General features: G+C 42.7%; 1 protein-coding gene across 2 annotated transcripts in view; it reads left to right on the top strand.

Annotated features, from left to right (window-relative positions):
* Positions 1 to 11132, top strand: part of LOC146206243 (uncharacterized) — a 34551-nt gene extending 23419 nt beyond the window's left edge. For both annotated transcript variants that reach the window (XM_084590857.1, XM_084590856.1), the window contains one exon: positions 9514 to 11132. In XM_084590857.1, coding sequence (XP_084446983.1) covers positions 9514 to 9697 — 184 coding nt within the window. In that variant the 3' untranslated portion in view covers positions 9698 to 11132. The remainder of the gene's footprint in view (positions 1 to 9513) is intronic.
* The last annotated feature ends 6215 nt before the right edge of the window (positions 11133 to 17347 follow it).

The raw sequence follows: 17347 nt of genomic DNA, 5'->3' as shown, positions 1-17347 counted from the left end.
GTTATTGATGCTGTAATCGGGAGCAATGTAGTTACGACAGCGGTGAATGGGCAAGTGGACAGTTTTAGAGACATTAAAGACATAAGCCAAGTGTTACACCAGTCCTGTATGCAAGAAAGATCCCTTTGTGCGAGAGTCAGCGGAACTTGTTATTGCTCGGTAAACGACGCAGTCATCAGCGAAGAGGCGAATATGAAAAGAAATATTATTAGTCAGGTCATTAATGTATATAAAAAAAAGAAGAGGCCCAAGCACCGTACCTTGCGGTACGCCTGAAAGTGGTGTTAAGGAGGAAGAATGTGAGTTAGCATACACGAACTATTGACAGTTAGCCAAAAATCCTCGAATCGAGCTCAGAACGCACGGATGAATGTTAAGACGTGATAACTTTAACAAAAGACGACAATGGAGAACCTTATCAAACGCTTTTTCAAACTCTAAAAATACTGCGTCAGTTGGGATGTTGCTGTCCAGGTTTAAATGCAGGTCATGCAGGAAAAGAGCAAGCCGAGTGTCACAAGAATGATTTTTGCGGAAACCGTGCTGATTAGGATTAAAGAAATTTACGGACATTAAAAATTTGGCAATCTGAGAATATAAAGTATGTTCCCTTAGTTTACAAAAGACGCTTGTTATTGATGTCCTTCGGGCTCGGAGCATTTACGACAGCTTCTACCTTTTTTGGTGTTGGCCTCAGTCCATTTGCATCTATGACATGGCCAAGATACTCAACTTCTTTAGCTAAAAATGAACATTTCTCTAGCTTGAGCTTGAGACCTGCTTCTTGGAGGCGCTGTAGCACACTGGCTATGTTCTTGAAGTGATCTGCGTTGTCTAGTCTCCTTACTAATTGATATTGTCGAAGTACACAGTGACGTGCCGCATGCCTTGTAGCAAATCTTCCATTTCTCTCTCGAAAATGACTGGCGCCGAAGCTACTCCAAAAGGAAGTCTAGTGTACTTCATGAAAAGGGCCTTGAGGTGTGTTGATTGTCACAAGCCTCTGTGAATCGATGTCAAGCTCTACCTTGCTGGTAAGCTTCTTTCGAATCTAGCCTTGTGAACTTTTGGCCTCCTGAAAGCTTTGCCCACAGGTCTTCGACTCTCGGCACGGGGTACTTTTCGAGTACTGTTTCAGAAATAATTGTGACTGAAATCGCCACATATGCACATGTAGCCATCTTGCTTGAGTACAGAAACAATAGGGGCTGCGCAATCTGACGTCCTGACGGGCGCAATGACTCCCTCTCGTTGCATTCTTTGCAACTGTTCTGCAACTTTATCTTGAAGCGCGAAAGGAATTGTTGGCAGCTTGAAAAACTTAGGGACTGTATCTGCTTCAACGATAATTTTTGCTTTCACGACTTTCATTGCTCCAAGTCCCTCTGAAAATACATCTTTGTATCAAGTGAGGAGCTCATCAATGCTCGTAAAGGATCCGACAGCTCTGACGTCAAGTAGCAGCGCACTGATCCAGTTTCTCCTGAGAAGGGCCGGACAGTAGTCAGGAGCTATAAGTAATGGCAGTGTAGCCTCTCTTCGTCCGATCTGGACTGGCACGGTGACCTTGTTCCTAATGGGTGTAAGTCTAATGCAGTAACTTTTCAGTATTACATCTGAAGGCTCGAGAGATTGCTATTAGAATGCGGTTTCACCCATTACAGAGACGCTGGCCCGTGTGCACATGTCCAGCTCTATTCGGAGACATCTGCTTGCAATTTGTAAGACTGCTATAAAAGGTGGAAATGTTTGCTCACTGTTCATCTGCCACATCTCGTAGACCTGCGGCTTCGTTGCAGAAACATTCTTACTGCTTTCAAGGCTATGCACGGGCTACTTTTGTTGCCTTTGCTTGCTGTACTTATTCGACACGTTCTTCTGCGTTGTGTCTTTAGTTCTCATAGAACGGCATACTCTCACTAAATGCCCTATCTTGTTGCAAGCGTTGCACAATGATTTGGCTTGCTGGCATGTTGTTGCTTAGTGCTGCTTTTCACAGCGATAACAACTTGTCTGTCTCATCTGCATTTGCTTCGCAGAGTAAAGCGTCTGAGCTTTGCCCATGCCCTGCATCTGCAACAACATACTTGAGTCTGTTCTGGCTGTCTCCATCGCAAAAAGGATTTTGACTGCTGACTCTAACGTCAGGTTCGGCTCTTGCGCCGCTGCATTGGCGCGTTGTTAATGCCGCAAACGAGTCTGTCCCGCAGCATGTCAGTAAGAAAGATTACATACTCACCGTTCGCCGACAGCTTTTTCAGTGATTCTATGTAATTGTTGACAGATTCATTTGGCTGGTGATGATCACTGTTGAACTTGAAGCGGCACACTGCCACGTAAGGCTTCAGAATGAAGTGGCTGGAGAGTACACTAAATATCTTGTCGAATGAGACTTGGTCGGCCATCTTATGCATCGCTAAGCTCTGCAGCAAGGAGTATGTGTTAGGTCCACAGCACGTCAGGAACACAGTAGACCTTTGCTTTTCCCCGGTAATGCTGCTAGCATCAAAAAATAGCTTCACTCGCTTCAGGTACTTGGTCCAGGCTGCTCCTTCCCCATGGAATGGCTCCAATACTCCATATGTCACCATAGTTGCAGAGAATTTAGCGCAATGCTGGAAAAACATTTTCACCTCGTCGCCAGAATTGTATAGGGTTTGTAAGGGGCAAGCTTCAAGACGCCTATGCGCGGGTCACCAACGTGTCCTGAGAAGGGTGCGGGACAGGTGCCCGGAAAGCATACTGCACACATCGCTAGCAGGAGACAGGCTGGCCCTCCTCGCTGTATGAGGAGAGAGCATTTATTCCGCTCCTTTCCCTTCCCACTTCTTCCACACACAGACCGGTTCAGATGCCGTAGATAAGGTGCTCATGGTAATGAAAAACAGACGCTTTGAGGAATCGTCACAGTTTGCTAAATTCAGGCAAACACACACACTGTTCACCTATCAATGGAAAAATGATTGGCTCTCAGATCACCATCCATTTTCACACATTTTGATTGAGATGTTCTGGATGACCCATATGGTAGTGATCATTTTCCTGTCATCATCACTTTTGCATCTTCACTTTCCATCACCTTACACAAACCACGCCATTAGAAAATGCATCTGGCCAATTCGATGCTATTTGAGGAAAAAGCAACACTAGAAAATAATATTCTCAGACAGCCTCAATGTAAATGAACTGAATGAAATGGTTACGACATGCATCATTGTTGCCGCACACTTAGCTTTTCTCTAGTCCTCAAGTATAGTGAGAGAAAATCATAAAATATGGTATTCACAAGAAAGCAGAAAAGTTAAAAAGAATCAAAATAAAGCATGGGGAGCTTTTTGCAGGTACCATACTTATGAGAACCTTATAAATTTGAAGAAAAGCAAGCACCCATGCACGATATATCCGCTGCAATGCTGAAAAGCATCTTGACAAAATTATATGTCATTAATAAACACCTCCATCACATCAAAAAAAACATGTGAGAGCAAGTACATAAATTTAATGACAGATGCTCTCCCTTCACAATCCCACTTTTAACAAGCCCAGGCATACAAACAAACAAACATACAAGGTGAGCATATTGCCATTTCTAGTTCTTCACATTACGCATAGTCAACTTTAAAACATAAAACCGCAGCCAAGAAACAGACTTCCAAGAAGTGGTAACGATAAGGAACCTTGCAACAATTTAATCACACTTCAGGAAATTAATAAAATAATATCAACAGCAAACAGACTGCAATGAATACGTTATGAAATGCTCGCCCTCTTATCTGAACGGTCTCTCTTGAAATTCTTTAACAAGATACGGGTATCAGGCTAAATACCAGAAGCTTGGAAGGAAGCTGTAATTATACCGCTTTTAAAACCTGGAAAACCGCCAATACCTAGCAGCTACTGGCCCATAGCCCTGACAAGTTGTCTGGCTAAATGCTTCAAAGCTGTTTTGAATATCAGATTAGCGTTTGTTCTCGAACCTTGCAAACTTCTTGACATAAATAAATGCGGTTTCAAAAAGGCCTGCTCAACTGACCACCTGGTCCGGTTTGAAAATACAGTGAGAGAGGCCTTTATACACAGACAACACTGTCTTAAAGGTGTTCTTTTTTTTTTTTAAATCGCAAGAAAGCCTATGACACTACATTGAGGTTCGGAATTTTACGTGACCTCGGAGACCTTAGCATTCGTGGCAGAATGTTGAAATGCATAGAACTTTCTTTCCGTTCATTTCAAGTACGTCTTGGTGCCACCCTTTCAAGGAACTTCATACAAGAAAACTTTGTACTTCAGAGATGCATCTCAGCTGCTACACTCTTCATAGTAAAAATGAACTCCATAGCAAATGTAATCGCGAAGTCCATTATGCATTCAGTCTATGTTGACTATCTCTAAACTGCATGTACATCCTCCAGTATAGAGCTTATTCATGGGACGTCATTTCAGCATTACTGGCAATCATGGCGCGCACAACGCAACATCGGAGAGGAGGAAAGAAAGAGAGAGAAAGGGCCCATGGCAAATCATGACACGGCATCGGTGAAATCTGAGTTCTGGTTGGACGGCGTTCGAAATGGCGTCTCAAGCGAGTGGCGCGCAGCAGGGAGCAGTGGCGGCGCGTCGTTTGCTTTTAGTTTCAAACCACCCAACGTTACGGCGTCTCCGCAGCACAAGATTGCCACAACTGCCACCAGCTAAACCTGATAGTGAATAGGGTCCATAGTTACATGTGAGAGACAAATGCAGCTGACAATAAATGAACTAGCAACCTGAGCAGACAAACGGATTCAGATTCCCTACGCAAAAATCGGTGGCGGTTCTCTTTTAGCTTAAACGAGGCATACATACCAATCCCACCGTCTTTCTCAGTGACATCGCAATACCAGTAAAACATAAACACAAATTTTTAGGTATTACTTTCGATAGAAAACTCACATTTCTTCCTCATATAAACAGCCTAAAAAATGAAGGCCTCCCAATCCCTGAACATATTGAAAGTGCTTTCACAAAAACATTGGGGATCTGATAGGTCCTGCTTGATACAGATTTACCACTCCATTACACGCTCGTGCCTTGACCATGGCTACATAGGTATTGGATCTGCAATACCTTCATATCTTAAACGATTGGACCCAGTACATAATTCAGGCTTGTGTCTTTCAACCGGCGCGTACAGAACATCACCTATAAATAGTTTTTATGTGGAAACAAACCAACCGTCCCTTGATAACAGAACCGTGCTGACATGCTCATACATTCTATAGTTACAAAATGCACACCCAGAACACTGTTTAACAACAGACCTCCAGCAGTCAGACTGCTCCTCCTCTGTTATGAAGAGAAATGCAAAGAATTAAGCATACTGGATGCACTTCCTGAGATAGCCCGAAGACCCATCCCTTTGCCACTATGGTACAGCTTCCCATCTGTGTGCGAGTTTTCATTAGTGCAGTTTCACAAAAGGCAAACGCCACGTGAACATATGTTACAGGACTTCCTATAGCCCTGGAAGAAAAATACAGAAACTACAGAGCATTTTATACAGATGGTTCTAAAACAGCACTTCATGTTGGTAGCGCCACAGTAGATGAAAAAGAGGAAAAAATAGCCAGGTTGCCTCAGTGTGCATCAGTCTTCACTGCTGAATGCTATGCAATTTCCTTGGCCATGGAACAAATAGCAAGGAACAACATTAGAAACAGTATAACCTAAACAGGCTCCCTCATTTCAGTCATAGCCATACACTCCAGAAATGCAACTGAACCATTAGTAGTAGATATAATACATAGCATAGTAATAGTAGCTGAAACACAGGGGCATGTAATCAAGTTTTGCTTGTGTCTAGCCATGTAGGCATCAGAGATAATGAACCAGCTGATCAGCATGTGCCTCAGCCGCCCACAAGGCTAAAATAGTATACCACACGGAGATATTACAAAAAGTGTGCAGAAAAAGTTAAAGGCAAAATGGCAGGCTTCGTGAAGCACTGAAATAAACTACAAACTACACTGTATTAAACCTGTTTTTGAGGAATGGAAATCATGCAATCACCAAAAACGTTTCATCGAGGTACCATTATGTTGTCTTCGCATTGAGCACACACATCTGACACTCAACTTCATCCTCGCTAAAGAAGATATGTGAAGCGTGCGGTGATAAAGTCATGGTCAAACATATTTTTACACAGAAGATACCATTTCATCCATCACTTCTAGGAGAGAATGCAATTGTTGATATTTCATGTGTTTTCAATTATTGAAATGGAGCAATGCTAATAAACAAGCTATATAATAGTTTAACATTTAAATTAATTATTCGCAAAAACGCAGTACACCTGGCATGTACCGCTTGATAACCTCGGTCGGTTATGCGCTGTAAAACCCAACACAACTCTTCTCTCATTATGCAAAAAAAAAAAAACAAATGCTGTTTAGGCACTTTAAAGTATTTGTGCTTGCAAAAATATTCAAATGAAAATTCGCACTCTGCAAAGCCATATGCCAGAATAACAGAAAACATGGAGCTATCCATTAAACGCAACGAACTCGCTTGTCCACTTTGCATGTCTGGCTGGAAGCAAGAAGTGTCACATCCGCATTTTGCATCCGCATTTGTGGAAGTTACACCTTGTGTAAGCAAGATTTGGTAATGTCAGATCACATCTTCAAGTGTGGATGCTGCATCAGAAAGGGATGTACACAGGCACAACTGTACATTATGCAACAGTCCATAATTATGGCATTATGGATAGTTGCGTTCCATATATGTAAAATGCGTCTATACGTCAGTTTTTCATTGACGCCGCCATATTGGAGAAGCAGTGACATCTACTCCTTTGCAGGATTGATACTTGTACATCACTTTATTTGTTCTGTGCTTTGAAGCATATGCGATAGGTTGAATTTGATATGTGCACATGCTTGTACTTACGTTGGTGCTTCATCAGAAAAAAATAAAAAATACATTTCTCTACAAAGGTGGCATGAAAATTTCTTAATCACTTTTTTTTTAAATTTTTGCTACTCATGCCCTTCAGAGTAAACTATGGAATCAAGACACCTTGAACATTTAGAGGTATTCGCCGCGAGATCGACCTAGAGGTGGCGCCACCGTCACTCCGGTAGTGTGGATCGGCAGCCGGCGGCGCTCGCAGAAACGCACGCTGCATAGGTCTGCTTCCGAGTTTACGGCGGGTTTGTTGGTGATGAAAATGTGTCTTCTGCAATATTTCTGCAATATTGCAGAAAGAAATCCAAGGATTTCGCCAATGCAGCAGAAGAAGAGCGGATTTTAGGAAAACAAAGCACGCAACCACCAGTCTCTTAGATCGACTTTGCACGTTTCTTGAGCGGTACCGCGCTCACGCGCCTAATGCTTGGGCCTGCCTAATGACAGCTTTGTTTTTCTTATCAACTTTTAAACAGTTTGCGCGTGTCTCATGCGAGTGAGACCGGCGAATTTAGTGTCAAGCCCACGCAGATACCTGCAGTACTTTAGATTGAATCAAGAAAGCCTGGTTCATTACATCGTACTTGACTCGAGGATTAAGCAGGTTAAATGTAGCATTGGCAGCACACTGCATGGCGATTTGCTTTAGACTGAGTGCACATCAACTCTGGCCCAGACAAGCAGGCACAAGTATTCCCCAAAAATGAGATCACGCCGACACTATACAGGAAACCTCGCCTCACTGGAAAGCTTATTGTTCACATGTGCAGCGCTGAGTGGATTGAATTTACCGAGATGCTTTTTGCGGCCACTGTCATAGAACGTGATAGTGTATTAATGTGTGCGCCACTAACTGTAAATGATTTCCTGAAACCGAGGAAAGTATAAGGGATTTCTGATGTGTGTGATGTTAATATATAATGGTAAATTAGTAATGTAATTATTTTGTTTTGCAATGCAAATAAATTTCACCGTGTGGGAGAACTTTTACACACTTGACAGAATTTACAATAATCAGCGATTAATTTTCAACAACAAAAAAAAAAGAGTAGAAAAGAAATGCATATTGGCCCGGGTTTAACGAATGAAAGCGGCATCGGCTATGACGGATGATTGCAGAGGCTGGTTTTGGTGTCGTTTTTTTTTTTTCATTATTAACATCACATTTACCACGTGGGATTGTTTATTGTGCAGTCAAATCCCACAGCACGGGAACGCCTTTCGAAACGGTTGTGATTGAATCCCCCGTTCTCGAAATCAGCAGTCGAGCGCACTTACCACTGAGACATCGCGACAGAGGTTTAAAAGCAAAAAAAAAAAAAAAAAAAGGTACTCACACGACTCTATCATGCATACAGACGGCATAGTAGGCATAGAGTGGTCTGTTCAAACTGCATTCTGCTCTATAAAGCAGTCTGCGGTGGCATATGTTTTAGTAGCTGCGGTATTCCAAACAGAAACAGGAATATGCGATTTCTGAGCGTTTGCATTAACTTTTATTGACGGCAAAGACCTTTTTTGCTTTGACACGGCGGTAACGACAGTACCACCTCGTTTGAGACATTGCATGTCAAAGGATCTCAAGCGCCGAAGACCGCAATGGATGATGTCCTTATCCAAGCATGACATGCTCGATACAGACAAGTATATTTTTTTTAATGAAGCGTGGGGTTATAGACTGTTCATATTTATTTTGCAAGAGGCATATAAGTAAGCAAAAGCTCACAGGAACTGCGAAACAAACAAAAACACTCCTGTACACGCCGCATGCGCGCGCGTAAATCACTGCGGGCTGGCACGCGACGCGAAAACGCATCCACACTGAGTAGGTTTCGCCGCTGAGCCGCAAGGTGGCGACTCTGCTCGATCTCGAGGCCAATTGTATCAAGCCATGACACCATTGTGTCACATATGGAAGTCAAAAGCAAAGCAGTAAAACTGCACTGGACAGCGTGGAGCACCTTTCCTTATTGCTTTTTTTTTCCTCAACATCTCTGAATATGTGAATGTATTCTTGCCGATTTGGTGATGTGTGGTTTTAAAATGCACTTAAATTATGAAAAGAATAACTGATATCCAAGCCCAGTGCAGCGCGCAAGCCAGCAAAAGGGGTAAGGTCACTTGGTGCCCTTCCCCCCAGGTAGAAGGGGGAAGGGTGGGCAGGGGGTGTGCATGAGCTGCAGCTGCTTTCTTCCTCTCCCATGTATATAGTTTATACATGATTGGGAAACACTGTTGTGATGCACGTTTCATTGAAATGTTTGGCAATCGATGATTCAGCTGTGACTTCTGATGTGCACCTTTTGTAATTCAACTTCAATTCTATTCAAAACATACTCCCGTGAAACAAAATCCATAGTGTGAAAGGCTTTGTAAATTGTCCTTACTATGCATGTTTGTTGCCTATGAGGTCACATCACATCACGTCATTTTATTTTCCTTGAAGACCTCTTTTTGGGGTGTTACATAAGGGGTATGCATGGTTTTGTACTATCCAGCAGTATAAATTGCTTCAACTGAGCAAACATGTACTTAAGTCACTATGCCCCTGCCTTGTCTCTCGTGCAGGGCCAATTCAAGTGTGTTAGTTCGGCGGCGGCGGAACCAGAAAAAAGCAGCCAACAAGAAGAAGGCTGCTGCTCGGCGCGCAGTCGGTGGTTGCGACTCAACTGACACATCGGGCATCAGCAGCGGTAGTGAAGCTAGTCTCGAAGACATCTCGCAGAGCTGCCAGCCACGCCCTTCAGTGTAGACTACGGAATCAAGATGTCCTGAACGTCCAGAGGAATTCTGTCAAGCCAAACGTGGATGAACTGGTGCACGGTGTTATGCTACACAAAGTCAGATTCTGACTTTTGTGCTTTGAAAAGTGTTTCTTGAGATTTTTTGTTTTTTGTTTTTTTTGACAAGCCGGTGTTCAGTGGGTTTTGCAGTTTCTTAGGTGCATGAAACGTAGCCAGATTGGGTGGAATGCTCAGGTGAAGGGAACCTTCCACTTCATTACTGCAGTAAGCTCTGTGAGAGACATGCAGCTTTCTTGCATTGCCAGGTTTTGCAAGAACTGGTGAGATTTGTGTGAAGTATTCCTCTGTTGCTGTCTGAAGTGTGTGTTGCTAATGTTGCTGGGGCATTTATGTAAAAGAACTTTTTTTTTAGGGGGGGGGGGGGGGGTCATTAGTAATTAGTTTTCTAAAAGTTTTTGTACCTTTCGCAAAGAGAATAAAATATTTACATTTTGTTATTATTATTTTTTTTTTTTACAGGTACATAAAGCATTCGTTAGTGAGCCATTTGTTAGCCTCCGGTGCTTAGGGCATTGCCATTTGTCTCGTTTATTTTCTACATAATTTTTTTTGTGTATTTACACATTGCATTTACTTGTTTGAGAACATTTCAGTGCTGTCTGTCTATGTTGCTCACTTTTAAGGCCAGTCAGTTTATTTCTACATGTTTTGCCTTCACCTGCCTCTGTGATTTTCTCCATACTGTGCAGTTTTTGTAGCACTTGCATTTTTTTTCTGTATGTGCTCCTTATTCTGTTGGTCGTATTAGTTTGTCCTTTCTCTTTTTCTTCCTTGGAGATGGTTACAAGCTAATTTTGTTAGGTCCTTCCAAAGGCTTTACCTGTTATTTTCTTCATGGCATACAATTCTTGTTGCATTCACTTTTTTATATTGACTACTTTTGGTCATATTGTTTGTCTGTTTACTTTTCTGTTGGTCATATTGTTTGTCTGTTTTCATTTTTTTCTTCCTTGGAGATGGTTACAAGCTAGTTTTGTATGGTCTTTCCAAAGCCTTAGCTGCTAGTTATTCACTTGTCTGTCATTTCCCTGTGATACATTATACATAGTACAAACATGGCGAGCTCTTTTTGCCTGATGGTGTCTTCCCAATGTATCGCAGCACAAATGAAGTTTCACTGCCCAGTTGTTATGGACCTACATACAAAGTTGGTGAGAATAATGTCTGCTTGTGAAGCCAGTCAATGAAAGACTATTTTGTCTAAGCTGTTGCCATGCTTGTTTATTCAGTGTGCGCATCTGTTTTTGCCCACCGACCTCTATAGTCTACTTGAGGGTGATATAAAAATTCCATATGTCTGCCTAGGCTGTTTAAGGATTGAATATGCTTTATTGTGGTGCAATTGTGACTTCAAGAAATATATCTTGCCTTTGCAGAGCTTGCTCTATGTGCTTATTTCGTTCATGGGAAAGTTTAGTAATAACAAATGGTCACGGATGTTATATTCTAGCTTCCTTTGCAGCCAGGATGTGATCAGAGCTTGTACTAAATGCTAAACACTGTGTTGAAACCTGGCCATTTGCTGCTGTGCCCACCTTACAGAGGTTAGCAGAAGGTGCCAGCTAGCAGCAGCAAAAAGAAACCATCCCCATTTATTGTAATTCAATTCAGTATAGAATTATCTCTTGGAATGGTATATATAAGCATTTGTTACTGCGTGTTTCACAGACACTGCCAGAAACAGTGCAGTTATCTAGGAGTTGTACCTGGCACACAGTTTACTTCATTCCTCGCAGGCATCACAAGTCAGCTGAGCTCAGAATTTCAGCCCAGTCAGTGTTAGATTTCAGTAGATAATATGTATTATGTACGTATTACATATATGCAAGTATCTATCGAAGCATGCTTAAAAGAAAAATGCCACTGATTCTACACCGCCTGACAGTAAGAGTAGGCTCACTGCATCTGGTGCAGTTCGTAGGGCAGTGATTTGGCACACAGTTGATTGTCGTGGGCTAATGCTACACTCCAGTCTCAAGTGCAGTGGGATGCATAGTGTAAGTGTAAGCTCGGGCAGTGATTCAGAGTTCACACCGGGCAGAGCCCGAGGGCTGGCCTGGTCATGTGACAAATCATGTCATGGGTCATGTGACCCAGTGACAAATTACCTTTTGTCCTAGTAGGTACCTTACATTAGAACGTCAGCTGTGCAGTGTAATGATTAAAAAATATTTGCTTCTGTAATCCAGACGAATTTTTTAAAAAAGCCAGTTAAAAGGGAGTTGTTGCTTGGTGCAGTGCCGAGATTTTATGGGTAAAACTTCACCTATTTAAAACTTTACTCATCACTTAAACAAGTTAATATACTCCAAACTTAAAATCCTCCTGTTGGAACCAGTGGCTCTTGCACATTAAGCAATATTTTAATGCGAAAAGTTCTTGGGTCACGAGTGGCGTGGACAGAGTTTGTCATCACAGCGTATGCGCACGAATCGACACAAGAAAATCGTGTCTCCGCCAAGAATTGGACCACCATCTGAACAGATCAGCTTCCTTGGCCAGGCATGAGAGCACTACACTTTCGCTGCAGCCAATCGTGCCTCATGTAAAACTGCAGCACACTCTCATGCTGTGCAGTGTTGTTGCCTTCATCAATTTCCAACTGCAAAACACTCGCGATGTGCAGTAAACATCGCTGTCTATATGAAGTTCTACCTGCGCCACTCCTTCATTTAACCTAGGTAAATATGCCATGCACATGTGCCACGTGGCCAAGTGTAGTCAATTATAGCCAAGGTCTGCTAGCATAGTGTTGGAAAAATCCACCAGGCTGCGTGACAGAACTCGCAAATGCTTTTGCATTACTGCACCTAAGCAAATTAAGTAACACCTGGAATTTGTTTCACGAAGATATAGATCTGTGATCACATAAATAATATAAATGAGCAGACCATGTTGCAGATAACTAAGAAACTCTGCCGTGTTTGTCGTAAGCAATGCACCTGCAATAAGACATGAATTCCTCAGCACACGACCATGTGGCACGCACATGTCAAGGTCATATTTGCCCACTTTAAAAAACATGCCATCTGTATGCGATCAATATAACATACCATTTAAACCAGGAACTATGACCCACAGTCGCAGATAACTTTTTATGCCACTACAGTGAAGGAAGGTGATGGGCTTTTGTCCCCGTTTCACAGAGAATGGGCTACCACAGCCCTGCCGTTCCCACACTATCCCTTAAACTAACCCCTGGCCAGCCGTAGCCCACTGCTGGCCCTTTTTTTGTGCGAATTGGAGGCCAACTAATGCCAGGCTAACATGGTAGTTGGCCAGTTGTGGCCACTGTTTAGTCAGCCGAGCAAATAGGCTGCCAACTTGCGATTGACGACTTTCCAACCCGATTCCTTTGAAGTAAATTTAAGGGTTTGGTGCGACGCCTGTGGGTGTTGTGCAGAATTCTTAAAATTACTGGTGCAGTCGACAGGATATTAGAACCTGTGAAACAGCCTTTACTAAACTGTGCATGTATGCAAGAAAAGCCTATCATGTATTGTACAGGCATTAAAACAAGTATTTAGTGCATTGCGCAGCAACTGTAAAATAACTGCGTGGCTCACAATTGTGTTATCAAGCACAGCCACTTGTGGTTCTGGAAATATCTCTCACTGCTACAGAAGTAATCTATATATTGTTTAGATCTTTCAATGTCATGAAATTTTGGCGCAGCTTTATTTCCCATTACTTAACGTCCGTCTAAATATCTCGCTGCTGACAGTTCAATAGCTTAATAACATTTGTCAGGATATTTTGTCTATTTATTTATTGTTGCCCTCAGGAAAGAACATTACAGCAAAGTGGGTTAGGAACAGTCATTTGCTCATGCAGCAGTAAAACTTTCATATCAAGTAAAAAATCCCGGTAGCAGTTGTATCATACAATAATCTGTGTACATTATACAATGTTATGAAAAACAATAGTAGTAATGAACTTGCGATTTTGCACTGACACTTCATGGTACACAGTGAAAAAAATTCAATTACATAAATGTGAACAGATGAAAAAAGTAGCGTTCATCTAATAGCATAAAATACTAGGGTTTCTAAGGGTATATTGTGTTAGTGTACACCGCACACAGCGGACTGGAATGATGACAGTTTAGCCATCAGTTGTTTGTAGAGGGAAGACAGTTCCATTCTTTAGGTGTGCGGAGAAAGGAGGAGTCAATGCTTTAGTTTGACGTGGAATTAAACCAAGTTTGTGTATGTGGTCTAAGCATGATGACACTGATGAAGGTGTACTAAATTCGTCTCGGAGCAGTGCAGTGAATGATCTTATAAAATAAACACAATCATGCAAGCCTCCGACGTGATGCAAGTGAGCATGTTCAAGTGTGATTTCATCATAGATATACTGGATGCATGGCGATAATTGGAAAGGATAAAACAAGTTGAATTGTATCGAATCATTTCTATTTGGTTAATCAGATTGTTGGTACCAGAATCCCAAATTGACCGCACATATTCAAGCTACGAAAAACCAATAATTTTGTAGAAGCTCAGTGTTGAGCACTTGCTGTCCGGAATCGGTTCATATTAGTTTGTTCACACAATACGCGACGCATCCTCCGCACTAACAACTCTCCAGAACGTTCTAGGATTAGTTATTAACGTATCTGGCACTGTATTACAAAGAAACTTTGTTTTATAGACAGTAATAGCCGAGATATAAGCAGCATTGGCAGAGCGGTAAGGTGAACGCCCTCACATACTTCCTTGTCGCGCTTCGCCCAAGCGCACATTGAAAGCATTGGATGCCGAAAACAAGGTTGGGCACTGCTAGAACCCAAAATTATGAGCGCTCATCGAGAATTTAGCACATAACCTTCTTCATAAAAGCGGCCTGACGAGAAAGAGCAGACCTACTCGCACGGTTCACCATCGAGAAACAAGCCGGATTTTCCGGTGCGACACAATGTAGCCAGCATATAGTTGCAGTAGCACCAAATGACCGTACATCAAACAAAGAACATTGTACTGAAACACATTCTAATAAAAGAACTCTCACAAAGAAGCAAAAAGTATCTGACAGGAAAAAAATTGGCTGTGGCCAAAAGTGCGTCTTTCCGGCTACGTCTGACAGACAGACAGACGGAGGGATGGACGGACGGACGGCGCGGACGAATTCGACCGTTGCGGATAATGCGAGAGTGACGATCATGATAATCATGATATGATGTGACAGACTCAAGGCAAAGCACAAGACCCTAGCTTACGGATCAATTCAACTTCCGTGGTTGTATCGGACGGACCCAGTACATATTTTTCGCTGGGTACGTTGGAGAGTCCAATCTGTGTTTTTCAAAGTCCAATGCCGCATCTCACAAAATTTTATCGCAGGCTCGTCATCATAAGTATAAATATATTTAATATAATTAGCGTTAACGCTATAAGACGAGGGAAAACCGACAAAAACGTAGACAAGGTTTCTGGGTTTCTGCCCGTACGCTCACAAGACTTCTGCCCGGACTATCGGAATAGGGGATATGGTGCGTGTGCAGCATCCCTAGGTGCGGCGAGGAGAGTTACTTTCTGTGGTTATGCAGAAGAAAAGTCTCCAAAGTCGACACCACGGTCGACACCATGGAGAAAAAAAAAAAAAAAAACTGGTCCATGATCAACATGCACGCTCTAGCCACCATATGCACGCGCCAGTCCGTGCGGCAGGAGCTAGATAGCCTCTAAAGAAGCCACTTTAGAAAAATTTTAGCTAGTCTTCTGTCTCGCGCCCGCGGAGGGGTCGCTTCCGTAATGCATGCAGCGGTGGCGTTGTACGCAGTCGGGATCGGTCGGGATGCGGCCGGCCGGCGGGTGAGCGCGCGGGTAAAGCGCGGGCGAGCTGCCGGCCGCGCACGGCTCAGCTAGCACGGCTCATGGTCGCTTTCAACTATGCGCTTTCGTCGGCCTCTGTTTTTCGTAATAATTTGTGCACATGAATAGTGTGTTAGATTACCTGAAAAGGTTGCATTTGGACATTGCTGTTAATTACTAAATTTACCACCCAAACGTTCTAAATGTGAATGCAGCATTCACTTCAGTTTCTTTTTTTTTTTTTTCTTTTGTATACTGCACGAGACTCTGAAAGGCATGCACAGGAGCAGGTTTTATTTTCACGTTATCTTCATAGTGTAGATGCAGTATACGCGTGATTACAGCGTATATTTGCGAACACATTTCTCTTCGCTATTTTTACTATGCATCATTACGCGATGTTGGTGCATCTTGAATTTGAGAAACGTAACAGCGCAAAGGCATGCAACCACAGGGCACAAGAGAGCACAACTTGGCACAACGCTTGTGTCACGTTGTGTTCTCTTGTGTCTTCTGGTCGCATGATTTTGCGCTGTTACGTTTCCTAAATTTACTATGCACCTTTCATGTTATGTTATCTACCCTATCGATTTTATTACTTGCGCAGCACATCAGATAGCCAAGGAATAAACATGGCAGTTACACCGCAGGCCGCAACTACATAAACCTTAACAATATATTTTACTTCTTTTTTTTTAGTAATCAGCACACCTCTGCAGTGCACCAAACGAAATGATTACACAGCAGTACAAAGGCGGAGTCTGCACATTTTTATTCAGCACATTATACATCAGTTATATGTAACATATATATGTACCTAAGAAAGAAGAGTAGACTCAAGTAGAATCAAGCGGACTAGGCGAAGAAAGAAGTAAAGTATAGCTTTTGTCCGCACGCACAAGATATTTGCAGCACTGCGAAAGGCAGAGGCCCCCCATTCAAATCAGGATCACGCGCACTACTATAGGCAATTGTGCTTCTACCCCCCTTTTCGTCCCCAAATTGGCGATGCCAACAGTAGGAGCACAATTATCTATTATAGTGCGCAGGGGTGAGAGGCACTAACCCCCTCTTTTCAATTTCCTCTTCCGCACCCCTATCCCGAACAATCACCTATATGCTTCATCTCACAAGCTGTTTGCAACACTGCGGAAGGCAGAGGCGCCTTTTGGCCCAGTCAAAATTACAAAGATCGTTTGGCCAAACATATCCTCCAAGCTTTAAAACTAAGGAAAGAAAGTTCTTATGTTGGTGTGCTATTTGCAAATTGACCCCCTCCGCCACCAAAGCCCCAATATCTAGAATTTCGAAACCCCACTTCCCCCTAGCTGACTGCAGCGTTTGTTTGTTTTTTAATACAGTATATGTGCTCATAGCTCTGCGTTAGTTCTTCAATTTCCTCTTTTCTGAATTACGCTTCTTTGGCCCTCCTTTTTGCTTATCTTTTTCCTTTCTTCTCATTCTTATCTGTGTACCTTTTGTTCACCTTTGCGGCAGTTTTTCTAAAGAGGACAAGCTGTCGGGCTGTTGGTTTTCCATAGTTATAGCAGTTTTTCTAAAGGCCTTAGTTTTTCTAAAGGCCATAGTTATCAAGTTTAGAAAAAGGCCCACATATATGTGCATCCCTGACCTCTGAATTTGTTTCCTTTCTACCTGGCGACAGTTTTCTACCCCACTCCCTTCCCAGTTCTTCAACCTCCCTGTTTTCGTCACCACATACACGCGCGGACAGTTTTTCATTCTCTAAAGCGGATGCGCTTACCGTTCATGTCGTTAGGTGTG

The sequence above is a fragment of the Amblyomma maculatum genome, chromosome 1 (assembly GCF_055883805.1).
Source record: "Amblyomma maculatum isolate TAMU_Amacu chromosome 1, ASM5588380v1, whole genome shotgun sequence".
NCBI lineage: Eukaryota > Metazoa > Arthropoda > Arachnida > Ixodida > Ixodidae > Amblyomma > Amblyomma maculatum.
The sequence above is the reverse complement of the archived record's forward strand: the minus strand, read 5'-3'. Positions and strand labels throughout refer to the sequence as shown.